The following is a 15,449-nucleotide window of genomic DNA, read 5'->3' as shown; positions in this document are numbered from 1 at the left end:
CCCTTCCCATCCTTTCCCTGAGTCCCTGAAGTGTCATTTTTATGCTTCAACGCTATTCCTATCAAACTACCGACACCATTTTTTACAGAATTAGAAAAAAAATTTCTTAAATTCATATGGAACCAAAAAAGGGCACAAATAGCCAAAGCAATACCAGGCAAAAAGAATAAAGCTGGAGGTATCACATTACCCAATTTCAAACTATACTTTAAGGCTACAGTAACCAAAACAGCATGGTCCTGGTACAAAAACAGACACAAAGACCAATGGAATAGAATAGAGAATCCAGAAATACAGCCATGCACCTACAGCCATCTGATCTTTGACAAAGTTGACAAAAATAAGCAATGAGTTAGAGACTCCTTATTCAATAAACGGTGCTAGTATAGCTGGCTAGCTACATGTAGAAGAATGAAACTGGAACCCTATCTTTCACCATATACAAAAATCAACTCAAGATGGATTAAAAGTTTAAATGTAAGACCTCAAACTATAAAAATCCTAGTTAGAAAAAAAAATGAGAAAACACTGTTCTGGACATCGGCCCTGAGAAAGAATTTATGACTAAGTTCTCAAAAGCAATTGCAACAAAAACAAAAATTGGTAAGTGGGACCTAATTAATCTCTTTAGATTAATTAAGCTCTTTAGCTTCTGTAAAACAGAAGAATCCACAGACAACCCACAGAATAGGAGAAAATATTTGCTAACTAGGTATCTTTATAGATTCTGGATATTAGACAAAGGTCTTTATCTTAACTTTGTCCAATATCTAGAATCTATAAGGAACTTAAACAATTCAACAAGCAAAAAACAACCCCATTAAGAATTGGGCAAAAGGACTGGGCACATTGGCTCACGCCTGTAATCTCAGCACTTTGGAGGCCAAGGCGGGTGGATCACGAGGTGAGGAGATCAAGACCATCCTGGCTAACACGGTGAAAACCCCATCTCTACTAAAAATACAAAAAATTAGCCAGGCATGGTGGCACGCGCCTGTAGTCCCAGCTACTTGGGAGGCTGAGGCAGGAGAATCGCTTGAACCCAGGAGGCAGAGGTTGCAGTGAGCAGAGATAGTGCCACTGTACGCTATCCTGGGCGACATAGCAAGACTCCATTTCAAAAAAAAAAAAAAAATTGGGCAAAAGACATGAAAAGATACTTCTCAAAAGAAGACATACAAGCAGCCAACAAACACATGAAGAATTGCTCAACATCACCAATCACCACAGAAATGCAAATCAAAACCACAATGAGATATAATCTTATACCACTCAGAAAGGCTATTACTAAAAAGTCAAAAAACAACAGATGCTAGAGAGGTTGTAGACAAAGGGGAACGCTTATACATTGTTGGTGGGAATGTAAATTAGTTCAGCCACAGTGGAAAGCAGTTTGGAAATTTCTCAAAGAACTTAAAACTACCATTCAACCCAGCAATTCCATCACTGGGTATATATCCAAAAGAAAATAAATCATTCAACAAAAATATACATGCACTTGCATGTTCATCACAGCACCATTCACAATAGCAAAGACATGGAATCAACCTAGGTGCCCATCAATGGATACCTGGTGGATCGGATAAAGAAAACACAGTAGATGTACACCATGGAATACTACGCAGCCATAGAAAAGAATAAAATCATGTCCTTTCTGCAACATGGATGCAGCTGGAGGCCATTATTCTAAGTGAATTAACAAATTAACGAAAACCAAATACTGCATGTTCTTACTTATAAGTGGAGGCTAAACACTAGGTACTCAAGGACATAAAGATAGCAACAACAGATACTGGGGACTAATAGAGAGTGGAGGCAGGGAACAGGGCAAGGGCTGAAAAGCGAACTGTTGAGTACTATGCCCACTGTCTAAGTGATGAGGTCATTCATATCCCAAACCTCAGCATCATGCAATACACCTATGTAACAAACCTGCATGCATACCCTCTGAATCTGAAATAAAAGTTGAAATTATAAAAAATAAAATAAAATCACAAATCTAATTAAATTATGTATGTGCCATTGTATAAAGATTTTTAAAAGCTAACCTCACTTTTTGTGAAGATTTTGAAAATAGCAGTCATCTCCAAACTTTTCTTGTTGGCAAATAATGTATTAAATATGCCACATATGATGTCGTTACATGACCATGAGAGTTTTTAAAATTTCTAGAATACATTTTGGTGGAAAGATCATCATCAAGACGGAAAAGGCTGTCTTCTATTTAAAAGAATATTCCATAAATGCACCTTGAATAAACCAAAGTTTTATGTACGCAAAAACTACACAGAACACAAATGGTAAATTAAAGAGTCTATAGATCCTTCAGAAATTCCAAATGATAGAAACTAGAAACTTCATGACTTCTATGAGGTAGATGTTTCACCCACTGTCAGTTTCAGAAAGAAGTAAACACTATAACTGAAAAGAGACTAAGTCAAGAAAGAAACCTTAACTTTTTTTTTAATGCGTTATTTTGAGTGACAATTTCAAAGTATCAGAAAGAATAAGGAACCAATTTCTTTAAAGACTACTGGTGAAAAAGTTGGAAAAATTACAGACAACTCACTGAAATGAAAGTAATAGGGGTTGGAAACATGTATAGCTACATGATCTACATACCTTTTCAACTGATTATTCAAAACAATTCAGAGAGAAGAAATAAAAAGAACAAAGCAAACCAAAACAGGAGCTCAGAGCTCCAGGCGACAAGAAAACACACCTGACATGAGGAGAGACATTAAGGTGCAGTTTAATCTATTTAATCTAATTTTTTTTTTTTTTTTTTTTTGGGAGACAGAGTCCCACTCTGTCACCCAGGCTGGAGTGCAGAGGCGCGATCTAGGCTCACTGCAACCTCTACCTCCTGGGTTTAAGCAATTCTCCTGCCTCAGCCTCCTGAGTAGCTGGGACTACAGGCGCACACCACTACGCCTGGCTAATTTTTTGTATTTTAATAGAGACGGGGTTTCACCATGTTGTCCAGGCTGGTTGCAAACTCCTGAGCTCAGGCAATCCACCCACCTTGGCCTCCCAAAGTGTTGGGATTACAGGCATGAGGCACTGCACCTGGCCTATTTAATCTAAATATTAATTGAACATATATATATATACACACACACATATATATATACACACACATATATATACACATATATATACACACATATATACACACACATATATATACACACATATATATATATAGTTTTGTTTTGTTTTGTTTTTGAGACAGAGTCTCACTCTTGTTGCCCAGACTGGAGTGCGGTGGTGCGATCTTAGCTCACTACAACCTCTGCCTCATGGGTTCAAGAGATTCTCCTGCCTCAGCCTCCCCAGTAGCTGGGACAGGTGCGTGCCACCACACCGGGCTAATTTTTGTATTTTCAGTAGAGACAGGGTTTCACCATGTTGGCTGGGCTGGTCTCAAGCTCCTGACCTCAGGCCTCCCAAAGCACTGGGATTAGACATGAGCTACCGACCCGGGCTAAACACTAATAATTGAAACTTATGGGACTGCAAGTCATTAACTGAATTAGGATAGTCCTCCGGAAGGTATGATGTAGTAGAAGGAAGATCAGAAGTCAGAAGGCCTGGGTCCAAGCCCTGATTCTGCCAGGAAACGAGTCTAGATCTTTGACAAGGCACTTAAACATTCACGGTCTGGACTCTTAATCTAAAAACGATTATGTTTGAACAGATAATTTTGGGGATTCCTCTTAACTGTAAGATTTACAAACTCATTATTTATAACAGATGCCTTCAATTGGCACTTAATGAATGTTTGTTTCTTTTACTTCCTACTCTGACTTAAGTGTTTGAAGGTTTCTAAAAGAAAGCAAAAATAAGAAAAGATGTGCCCTGCTGTTTAAATAAACTGGATTATTGGGCAGGCACAGCGGCTTACAGTGTAATCCCAGCACTTTGGGAGGCTGAGGCAGGAGGATCACTTGAGGTTGGGAGATTGAGACCACATGTCTTAAAAAAAAAAAAGGTTTTTTAATTAGCTGGGCATGGTGAAATGCACCTGTAATCGCAGCTATTTGGTAGGCTAAAGGGGGAAAATCGCTGGAGGTCAGGAGTTTAAGGTTACAATGAGCTGTGATCATACCACTATACTCTAGCCTGGGTGATGGAGCAAGGCCTGGCCTCAATCAATCAATAAACAAGCAAACAAACAAACTTTGTATGATCTATTTTCTATTTAAAGGAAGTTTATAAAAAGCCTGGGTTTTCTTTCTTTCTTTCTTTCTTTCTTTCTTTTTTTGGAGACAGAGTCTCCCTCTGTTGCCCAGGCTGGAGTGCAGTGGTGCGATCTCAGCTCACTGCAACCTCTGCCTCCCAGGTTCAAGCAATTCTCATGTCTCAGCTTCCCTAGTAGTTGGGATTACAGGCGCATGCCACCATGCCCAGCTAATTTTTGTATTTTCAGTAGAGATGGGGTTTCGCCATGTTGGCCAGGCTGGTCTCAAACTCCTGATCTCAAGTGATCTGCCCACCTTGGCCTCCCAAAGTGCTGGGATTACAGGCATGAGCAACCGTGCCTGGCCAAAAAAAGCCTAGATATTTTTTTTTAATTGCCTAGCCTACTGTGATTCACGCTTCATCAAGTTAGCACTGTGAAGAGCATATCTGGTGTTTGGGAGAGATTTAAAAGCCCCTGTACAATAAACATTTCTGGTCACAAAACTGTCACTTAGAGTAAGAATGCCACCTGAACACACCAACTTCCCTGGCAATGCTGAATGTGGAAGGGTTGTCACAGAGAAACCTTTAGCAGGTTATGTTACTATTAACATAACAAAGTGTAAACCTGCTTTGAAATAAACCTATTTACCTAATCACAAAATTAACATACCCCTCAAAGCCTTAATACACAAAATAGCCATCTAATAAGGTAATTAAGCCTAAACTAGTCTTACACCCTAGAAAGTTGAAACTGCTCAAGTCCCTACAGGAAAGGACAGCCCCATCATTCAACTTGCCAATAAACCTGCTTTAGTGATAGATCATTATGTTCCTACTCAGATAAATTAGTAGCTGTGCACTGCATTGTTAGTAATAGATACTTAATAACCAGGTTTATAAATCAATTTGTATTTACTCTTATTTACCACTTACATAAAACCATAAATTTCACAACCTGATTTATATTTGAGTCAAGAATTATTCCTCTAGGAAATATAGTTTAAAGCTCATGATCTTAACAGTACAAAGGCTAATGGATAATCTTACCCGATGAAATAAGTATGCTCAAGCTTTCTAGCTTGCCATACTGAGCAGCCACAAATAAAGGTGTGATTCCAAAGTCATCCTGGCATTCCTTGTTTGCTCCTTTTCTAAGAAGCAATTTTATGATCTCAGCATTTTCCTAAAGCACAGATTCACATTTTAAATATGAAAAAAAACAAAGAAAATAGAAGGTATCTTTCTTCTTACTGTGTTTTTTTTTTTCTTTTTTATCCTCTCACTAAAGGATAACTTGAAGGAAAAAACAAAACAGTATACTGCTGTATTAGTTGGAAAGAAATTGGCCAAACGATCAGATTATCCTATATTTCTAGTTAACCCAATAAATGTAAACATGAAACACTGATCTCTAGGAATTATAAACCTTATAGAATCCTGAAAAATTAGCTTGCTAACCAAAGCACTAAGGAGCCATCACAATTTCTAAACACATTATTATAAATAAAATAACCCATTGCTCTTTATCAATTTATATCTCAAATAACTGATGGTTTCTTAAATATGCCATCTACATTTTTAAAATGTAGATAATCCCTATGGCCCAAAGCTTCCACAGCTACTACAGAAGTTGGCTTATTCAGAATCATCATTAGCATTTAGACTGCCTTTTCTGTACTGCACTAACCATCATAAATCACAGGCAAGCAGAAAGCAAAAACTGCAGAGGACTGTCATTTTAAGAGGGTAAAACACACAATTTACATGGAAATGAAATAATAAATTCAGAGGTTACCTGAAAAGAAGCCTGGTGCAAGGAGTTCCATCCACACATAGAATGGGATCCATTAACATTTGCTCCGTGTTGAAGCAACAGCCTTAACACATCTATCTGTCCATTTTCAACAGCTGTAATACAGCAGTTAGAAAAATTAATGTCAGCAAAAAGGCATGTTTGTAGGACTGGACACCTTGGTGATGTTCTCATCACTTACTCACCTCAGAACCACAATGCTCTGATTATTCCTAAACATTTATCACAATTGTCTTAGCCCAAATCCATTAACATATATCTAATTGTTTCTGAACACATGCAAAATGATTTTTTTTTTTTCTTTTTTATTGATCATTCTTGGGTGTTTCTCGCAGAGGGGGATTTGGCAGGGTCACAGGACAATAGTGGAGGGAAGGTCAGCAGATAAACAAGTGAACAAAGTTCTCTGGTTTTCCTAGGCAGAGGACCCTGCGGCCTTCCGCAGTGTTTGTGTCCCTGGGTACTTGAGATTAAGGAGTGGTGATGACTCTTAACGAACATGCTGCCTTCAAGCATCTGTTTAACAAAGCACATCTTGCACCGCCCTTAATCCATTCAACCCTGAGTGGATACAGCACATGTTTCAGAGAGCACAGGGTTGGGGGTAAGGTCACAGATCAACAGGATCCCAAGGCAGAAGAATTTTTCTTAGTACAGAACAAAATGAAAAGTCTCCCATGTCTACCTCTTTCTACACAGACACAGCAACCATCCGATTTCTCAATCTTTTCCCCACCTTTCCCCCCTTTCTATTCCACAAAACTGCCATTGTCTTCATGGCCCGTTCTCAATGAGCTGTTGAGTACACCTCCCAGATGGGGTGGTGGCCGGGCAGAGGAGCTCCTCACTTCCCAGTAGGGGCGGCCGGGCAGAAGCGCCCCTGACCTCCCGGACGGGGCGGCTGGCCGGGCGGGGGGCTGACCCCCCACCTCCCTCCCGGACAGGGCGGCTGGCCGGGCAGAGGGGCTCCTCACTTCCCAGTAGGGGCGGCCGGGCAGAGGCGCCCCTCACCTCCCGGACAGGGCGGCTGGCCGGGCGGGGGGCTGACCCCCCCACCTCCCTCCCGGACGGGGCGGCTGGCCGGGCGGGGGGCTGACCCCCCCACCTCCCTCCCGGACGGGGCGGCTGGCCGGGCGGGGGGCTGACCCCCCCACCTCCCTCCCGGACGGGGCGGCTGGCCGGGCGGGGGGCTGACCCCCCCCCCTCCCTCCCGGACGGGGCGGCTGGCCGGGCGGGGGGCTGACCCCCCCCACCTCCCTCCCGGACGGGGCGGCTGGCCGGGCGGGGGGCTGACCCCCCCACCTCCCTCCCGGACGGGGCGGCTGGCCGGGCGGGGGGCTGACCCCCCCACCTCCCTCCCGGACGGGGCGGCTGGCCGGGCAGAGGGGCTCCTCACTTCCCAGAAGGGGCGGCCGGGCAGAGGTGCCCCTCACCTCCCGGATGGGGCGGCTGGCCAGGCGGGGGGCTAACCCCCCCACCTCCCTCCCAGACAGAGCGGCTGGCCGGGCAGAGGGGCTCCTCACTTCCCAGTAGGGGCGGCCGGGCAGAGGCGCCCCCCCCACCTCCTGGACAGGGCGGCTGGCCGGGCAGGGGGCTGATCCCCCCACCTCCCTCCCGGACGGGGCGGCTGGCCAGGCGGGGGGCTGATCCCCCCACCTCCCTCCCGGACGGGGCGGCTGGCCGGGCGGGGGGCTGACCCCCCCACCTCCCTCATGGGGCGGCTGGCCGGGAGGGGGGCAAAATGATTTTCAATAGCATGTTAAAAGACACAGAGGAACTGGAACCAAGAAGCAAACGTTTATTCTCTCTGAAAATGGAAACAGCCTAGCTCTAGTTTGTTAAAATGAAACTGGGAGGATATAAGGTGGACAATTCAGAATCAACAGTACCAGTCTGGAAAAGCAATCTCAAAAGGACTGAAAGGTTTGCTATTACTACATTTGATCACAAATAAAGAGTAACTGACAAAATGAAAAAGCAACTTCTTCATCTCAGATTTTTTTTACCACTATAAATCATAAGCATTGTCAAAATGTTCTTATATCCATCAATGAAAATGTAAACGTTCTTACTTATGTGAACTAAAAGTGGATTCCAGAAAAAATAAAAAATGTTGTTAAAGAGATGCAGATTATTTTGCACAAAACTTTGCTATGAAGGTGGCACTAATTATGGAGGAATTTAAGCACGAAGTTAATGAAAAACAGAATGCCAGAAAAGAATTACAAAGTGCTTTATAAAATAAGTACAAACACACACACACACCATTAGCAAATTAGGTATACTGTGAATGTTGTTAGGTGTGAGGCTACTGAGTGACTTCTTTAAATTTTAAGTTCAGAAACTTAAAATTGAGAAATTGTAGTATTTATAAGAAAGGAAGGTAAGACATGTATAAGAAGGTCTGGCTAACGTGCTTGGATGTAAGAAAGAAGATTTAAGTTGATTTCATGTCTTGGTGATTGTGAATGGTGCTGCAAGGAACATACGTGTGCATCCATCTTTACAGTAGAATGATTTCTATTCCTCTGGGTATATACCCAGTAACGGGATTGCTGGGTCAAATGGCAGTTGTGTTTAGCTCTCTGAGGAATCACCATACCGCTTTCCACAATGGTTGAATTAATGTACACTCCCATCAACTGTGTATACATGTTCCTTTTTCTCCTCAACCTTGCTAGCACCTGTTATTTTTTTACTTTTTAATACCAGCCATTCTTACTGCTGTGAGATGGTATCTCATCGTGGTTTTGATTAGTAAGAAAAAAGATTTGAAGAATAAGATTTTTTCATTTCAATCATACAGTTATTCTGTATCTCCTACTATAGTAGGAGGCAGGAAGTGGGAATCAACATTTCTCAGTCACAAAATTAGAAAGGCACATTTGGATAATGAATCACATTAGAAAACACTAATACACATGAAACAATGGGAATATAAAAATCCTTAAAAGTGTAAAACAAGAAATGATAAGTGTGCTTATTACTGAAGACAAGTAACATGCCATTGATATTCTACTAGTTTTATATATTGAATTTATACCAAAGCTTATTTCCCCTATAAGACACTCAGAAGTTCTTTAATAAAAAATTCTCCGCCGAGTGTGGTGGCTCCCGCCTGTAATCCCAGCACTTTGGGAGGCTAAGGCGGGTGGACCACGAGTTCAGGATATCGAGACCATCCTGGCTAATATGGTGAAACCCCATCTCTACTAAAAATACAAAAAATTAGCTGGGCATGGTGGCACGCACCTGTAATCCTAGCTACTTGAGAGGCTGAGGCAGGAGAATCGCTTAAACCTGGGAGGTGGAGGTTGCACTGCACTCCACCTGGGTTGCTGCACTGCACTCCAGCCTGGGCGACAGAGCAAGACTCCATCTCAAAAAACAAAACAAAACAAAACAAAAAACCAAAACTCTTACTCTGAAGGGTTTCAGAAATGTAACCAATGGCTGTGACAGTACCACTGAGGTAGGAATCTAACATAACTAAGTTAATATTCAAAAGCATTTACCATGGAAAAAACAGTTCTTCAAGCTATTTTTGTATAAACGATCTAAAGTCAATCTAATTTGGGGTGGCTCTCAGGTACCGCATAAATATATACACTGACAGTATCCACGACAGTTTCTTTTTTCCTTTTTTTGAGACAAGCCTCGCTCTGTCGCCCAGGCTGGAATGCAATGGCGCGATCTCAGTTCACTACAACCTCTGCCTCCCAGGTTCAAGCAATTCTCCTGCCTCAGCCTCCCAAGTAGCTGGGATTATAGGCACCCGCAATCATGCTCGGCTACTTTTTGGTATTTTTGTAGAGATAGCGTCTCACCATGTTGGCCAGGGTGGTCCTGAACTCCTGACCTCAGGTGATCCACCAGCCTCGGCCTCCCAAAGTGCTGGGATTACAGGCGTGAGCCATCACACTTGGCCCCCACAACAGTTTGTTTTATTTTGAGATGGAGTCTCACTCTGTCACCCAGGCTGGAGTGCAGTGGCGCAAACTCAGCTTACTGCAACCTCCCTGTCCTGGGTTTCATGCGATTCTTCTGCCTCAACCTCCCGAGTAGCTGGAATTACAGGTGTGCACCACCATGTCTGGCTAATTTTTGTATTTTTAGTAGAGACAAGGTTTCACCATGTTGGCCAAGCTGGTCTCCAACTCCTGGCCTCAGGTGATCCACCTCCGCCTCAGCCTCCCAAAGTGCTGGGATTATAGGCATAAGCCACTGCACCTGGCCCCACAACAGCTTTAAAAAAATAACTGAAAATTTAAAAAAGCAAAATAAAGAAATTACAAATGAAATTACCATATTTAAAAAAAGCCTGAAAATAATAGTAATAATTTTGGGTGGAGGTCATAAAAGGAAAAAAATCTGTTTCATATCAAATTCATACATCATTATCAGTGATTGTTAGCAAAAATCATTCTATAGCCAGTCCATGACTTGAAGATTATCAGGTTGTCAACAGTGATATATGAAGGAGAGTGAAGGTAAGTTTGTTTTCCACAAGTTAGGCTGACCTTATAAAAATTAAAGTCAAAAAATGTGTTTTGATTATTAAATACAATATAGATGACAGAAAAATTTTCATTTTTTTAACCTTATGATGCAAGTTATATTTTCACTTTTAATATCATAAATATATTAAGAAATCTGCTATCTGCAACTATTAAAAACATTTCCCAATGACAAAAGTAAAACTTACACATGAGCAGAAAAATATTATTTTCACAGCCCTTGTTAATTATTTCAAAATAAAGCAAATTTAATAGTTACTAATTGAGAAATCGTGGTTTAGAAAAGTGTATTTAGAGCTCAGATTTACTACCAAAGCCTCCGCTTTGGAAGAGGAGCATTCACTTTATCTATTAAAATGGAAATATCAAATTGGATGGGCTGAAGAGGAGACCCATAACTGTGCTGAATGGTTTGCTTCCAAAAAGGCAGTCATTACTTTATACAGACATACTTTCTCAAGCCTACTGAGAAAACCAAGTATAAGAGCATGTTTAGAAACTACCTAGCAAATAAAACAGACTTCACAGTCTTTTCTAAGAACAGAGTCAACCACTCAAGTATCTATAAACATTGAGTACCTGTGAATTCCATGGAGATAGTGGGAATACAGATGAAAGGGGAAGGATAGAGAAGGATATCAAAGTATAAAAGAGTGCTTCTGCCTTGAGAGCTATCTAGATGTAGAGAGAATGATACATGTCAGCAACAGCAAATTAACTCTATCCAATTGAAACAATGTTGCTAACAGGAATGAACTGCACAATGATATTTTACATTATATTCTGTGTAGAAACTTGATTTACTTATTATTTTTTCCGTATCTCATGAGAAGAAGCAGGCTTCCTCCTTTTTAGAGTTTCATCTGTGTCCTTTCCCTCAATTCCATACCTTCTCCACTTCCTTTTTTTTTTTTTAAGATGGATTCTCACTCTGTTGCCCAAGCTAGAGTACAGTAGCACTATTTCGGCTCACAGCAACCTCTGTCTCCTGGGTTCAAGTGGTTCTCCTGCCTCAGCCTCCCGAGTAGCTGGGACTACCAGCATGTGACACCACACCCACCTAATTTTTGTATTTTTAGTAGAGACAGGGTTTCTCCATTTTGGCCAGGCTGGTCTTGAACTCCTGACCTCATATAATCCGCCCACCTTGGCCTCCCACCTCCTCCACTGCCGAGACCAGCTCGGTTGGGGAGACCCTAACCCAGCGGTGCTAGAGGAATTAAAGACACACACAGAGAAATACAGAGGTGTGGAGTGGGAAATCAGGGGTCTCACACCCTTTGGAGCTGAGAGCCTTGAACAGAGATTTACCCACGTATTTATTAAGATCAAGCCAGTGATAAGCACCGTTTCTACAGATTATAGATTAACTAAAAGTATTCCTTATGGGAAACAAAGGGATGGGCAGAAATAAAGGGATGGGTTTGGCTAGTTATCTGCAGCAGGAGCATGTCCTTAAGGCACAGATCGGTCACGTTATTGTTTGTGGTTTAAGAACACCTTTAAGCAGTTTTCCGCCCTGGGTGGGCCAGGTGTCCCTTGCCCTCATTTCGGTAAACCCACATCCTTCCAGCGTGGGCGTTATGGCCATCACAAACACGTCACAGTGCTGCAGAGATTTTGTTTATGGCCAGTTTTCGGGCCAGTTTATGGCCAGATTTTGGGGGGCCTGTTCCCAACACTCCACTTTGCAGTTTGTTCCTCATATTGTCTCTTCTCCAGTTTTTTCTCATCATTCCTTCTCTACTGGGCTCCACTGTTCAACCTGCAGACTAGTTTAGGTTTTCCTTTCCCTAAAAATAAAACAAACAAACAAAATATCTTCCAATCTACTGTTTTCTCTCACTTTCTTTTTTTACCACTGAACTACCCCCAAAGACTACTCTTCTTCAGTCTACATTCAATGATCCCATTTTCCCACAAATCACTCATTCATTCATTCGACAAATGTCTACTTAGTGCCTATTATGTACCAGGTAATATTACAGGTACTAGAGACACAGAAGTGAACAAGAGACAAAAATACCTGCCTCCATGGACCTTTTAATCACTTAATCAATAACTATCATGCAAATTCTACTGCCATAATTCATGTAAAGCTATTCCCTTGAAAATCATCATCAAATTCAATGGCCTTTTCTCAGCCTTGAACCTCCTATTCAGTTCCTACTGCCTCTGGCATTAAATTCCCCATATTTCTCTAACATAAACTTTTTTCTCCATGTCAACAGCACTGTTGTGGTGTTACAACTTTCTCTAACAACTCATTCTTCTTAGTTTACTTGTTCTATCCTACTATTTCAGAAATGTGATGACTCACCAGGATTCTGTCTTCAATCTCTATTTATTTTTTTATTCCTTTACTTTATACATGTTTTTTTTTTTTTTTTTTGAGATGGAGTCTTGCTCTGTTGCCCAGGCTGGAGTGCAGTGGTGCGATCTTGGCTCACTACAACCTCCACCTCCCAGGTTGAAGCGAATCTCCTGCCTCAGCCTCCCTAGTAGCTAGGATTATAGACGTACACCTCCATGCCCAGATAATTTTTGTACTTTTAGTAGAGATGGTGTTTCACCACGTTAGCTAGGCTGGTCTCAAACTCCTGACCTCCAGTGACTAGCCTGCCTCGGCCTCCCAAAGTGCTGGGATTACAGACATGAGCCAACACGCCCGGCCTATACGTGTTCTCTGTTAGTGAATTTGTTCAATTCTGAAACGTTACTGAGCAAATTCATCTCTAGGCGAATGATTGCTCCTAACTGAACTTTCCCTCATGGTCCAGAACCAAATTTCCAAATATCTGCCAAGTATTTCCATCCAGACATTCTATCAGCCCCTTAAAATCAACATGCCTAACACAGACCTGGAGGCATAAATTTAATAAAACATGCAAAACCTCTAAACTGTAAACTACAAAATACTACTGAGAAAAGCAAAGATCTAAAAAAAAAAAAAAAAAGTAGAATACACCATGTTCATAGATATAAAGATTCACTATTTTAAAAATATCAATTCTCCCCAAAACAATCTAACGATTCAATGTGAGCCCAATCAAAATACCCAAAGGTGCTATGGGTATTGTCTTAATAGTTGGAAAAAAAAAACCAAAAACTGATTCATACAGATGGGAATGTAAAGGGCCAAATAAAGCCAAAACAATCATGTAGAATAAAGCCAGAGGACTCATACAAGCAGCTATCAAAACTAATAAAGCTGGAATAATTAAGGTAGCATGGTATTGGCACAGGATAGAGAAAGAGACTAATAAAACAACTGAAACTGCAGAAACAGATACCTTCAACAAATGGTCACTTTTATGACAAAGGTGACAATGGTTTTGGGTCCACTGAATATCCATATGGGGAAAAAAAATCTTGACCCCTGTCCCACACAATACCCAATAATCAATTTCAGATGGATTGCGAATTAAATTCCAGATTGGATTTAGAAACAACAAAGCTTCTAGAAAAAAAAAAAAAAAAAGAAAGGAAAAATCTACAAACTGATCTTGGAATAGAAAAATAATTTTTAATCTTCATATTAAAAGCAATAAACATAAAGGTAAATAGTGATAAATTGGACCATGTTAAAATTAAGAACTCCTTAAATCAATAAAAAGATAAATTATTTCTAAAACATGAGAAAATTTGTGCAGGAACTTCACAAAGGAGGATATGCAAATAGCTAATAAAATACATGGAAAAGTACTCACCTTCTTGTCATTCCATTAGGGAAATGCAAATGAAAACCTCAGTAAGCACCCACAACACCACCCACCAGAATATTTAAAATGAAACACAGAGTAAGTATCTGGCAGGGATGTGGTAAAAGTGGAACTATCATATCCAGGTGGTGGTGACATAAATTAATAACCTTAAAATTGGAGGCCAGGCACGGTGGCTCACGCCTGTAATCCCAGCACTTTGGGAGGCCGAGGCAGGCGGATCACGAGGTCAGGAGATAGAGACTATCCTGGCTAACACGGTGAAACCCTGTCTCTACTAAAAATACAAAAATATTAGCCAGGCGTGTTGGCGGGCGCCTGTAGTCCCAACTACTTGGGAGGCTGAGGCAGGAGAATGGTGTGAACCCAGGAGGCGGAGCTTGCAGTGAGCCGAAATCGTGCCACTACACTCCAGCCTGGGCGACAGAGTGAGATTCCGTCTCAGAAAAAAAAAAAAAAAAAATTGAGTAGGGCACAGTGGCTCATACCTGTAACCCCAGCACTTTGGGAGACCAAGGTGAGCAGATCACCTGAGGTCAGGAATTCCTGACCAACATGTTTAAACCCAGTCTCTATTAAAATACAAAATTAGCCAGGTGTGGTGGTGCATGCCTGTAGTCCCAGGTACACTGAGGCACAAGAATCACTTCAACCCAGGAAGCGGAGGTTGCAGTGAGCCGAGATTGTGCAACAGCACTCCAGCCTAGGCAACAGAGCAAGACTCTGTCTCAAAAAAGAAAAAAATATGTCTAAAAGAAGATATTGATTTCTCTTTTTAAGATTCCCTCGCTAAATTGAATAAGCTTCAGAATTATACTTTGGGATATGACAGTATAACTGGTACTAAACTAGCCATCCATCCAAAACAATCGTAAGAGTGGACAAAATATATAAGGCAACTTACTCGGGTATTAATCAACAGGCAGACAACTGTGATTCCTGAGAGAAGTGAAACACAAGAGATGAGCCCATGATCACCCCAGCTCTGTACCTGGGGACATTTCCCCGTTACGGTACAGTGAGCTGAAGTCCAAGTAGAGCAACAGTAAGGTTGGGGAAGGTGTACTCCAACCAGAGGAAAGAGGCTCAAGTGCAGTAGTAAACTGAGGAGACAGAGATTAGAATTTAAGTGGTTGAAATCTGCAGGTAAGGCCCTAGAGAAGAGTGAATTGTGCAGACAGGAGGCCTCTGTGTGGAAGTTGCCCAAGG

General features: G+C 41.6%; 1 protein-coding gene across 15 annotated transcripts in view; it reads right to left on the bottom strand.

The window, feature by feature from the left end:
* The window catches only part of ASB3 (ankyrin repeat and SOCS box containing 3), a 120,532-nt gene that overhangs the window by 53,759 nt on the left and 51,324 nt on the right, over positions 1-15,449 (bottom strand). For 11 of the 15 annotated variants that reach the window (XM_063788799.1, XM_024354089.3, XM_063788800.1 and 8 more), the window contains 2 exon segments: positions 5,984-6,096; positions 5,236-5,371 (listed from right to left, as the gene is read on the bottom strand). The exons of the other annotated variants lie outside the window; for them this stretch is intronic. In XM_063788799.1, the coding sequence (XP_063644869.1) occupies positions 5,236-5,371; positions 5,984-6,096 (249 nt within the window). 15 annotated transcript variants of the gene reach the window in all.

The sequence above is a fragment of the Pan troglodytes genome, chromosome 12 (assembly GCF_028858775.2).
Source record: "Pan troglodytes isolate AG18354 chromosome 12, NHGRI_mPanTro3-v2.0_pri, whole genome shotgun sequence".
Lineage (NCBI taxonomy): Eukaryota > Metazoa > Chordata > Mammalia > Primates > Hominidae > Pan > Pan troglodytes.
This window is presented reverse-complemented; position numbering and strand designations above follow the sequence as displayed.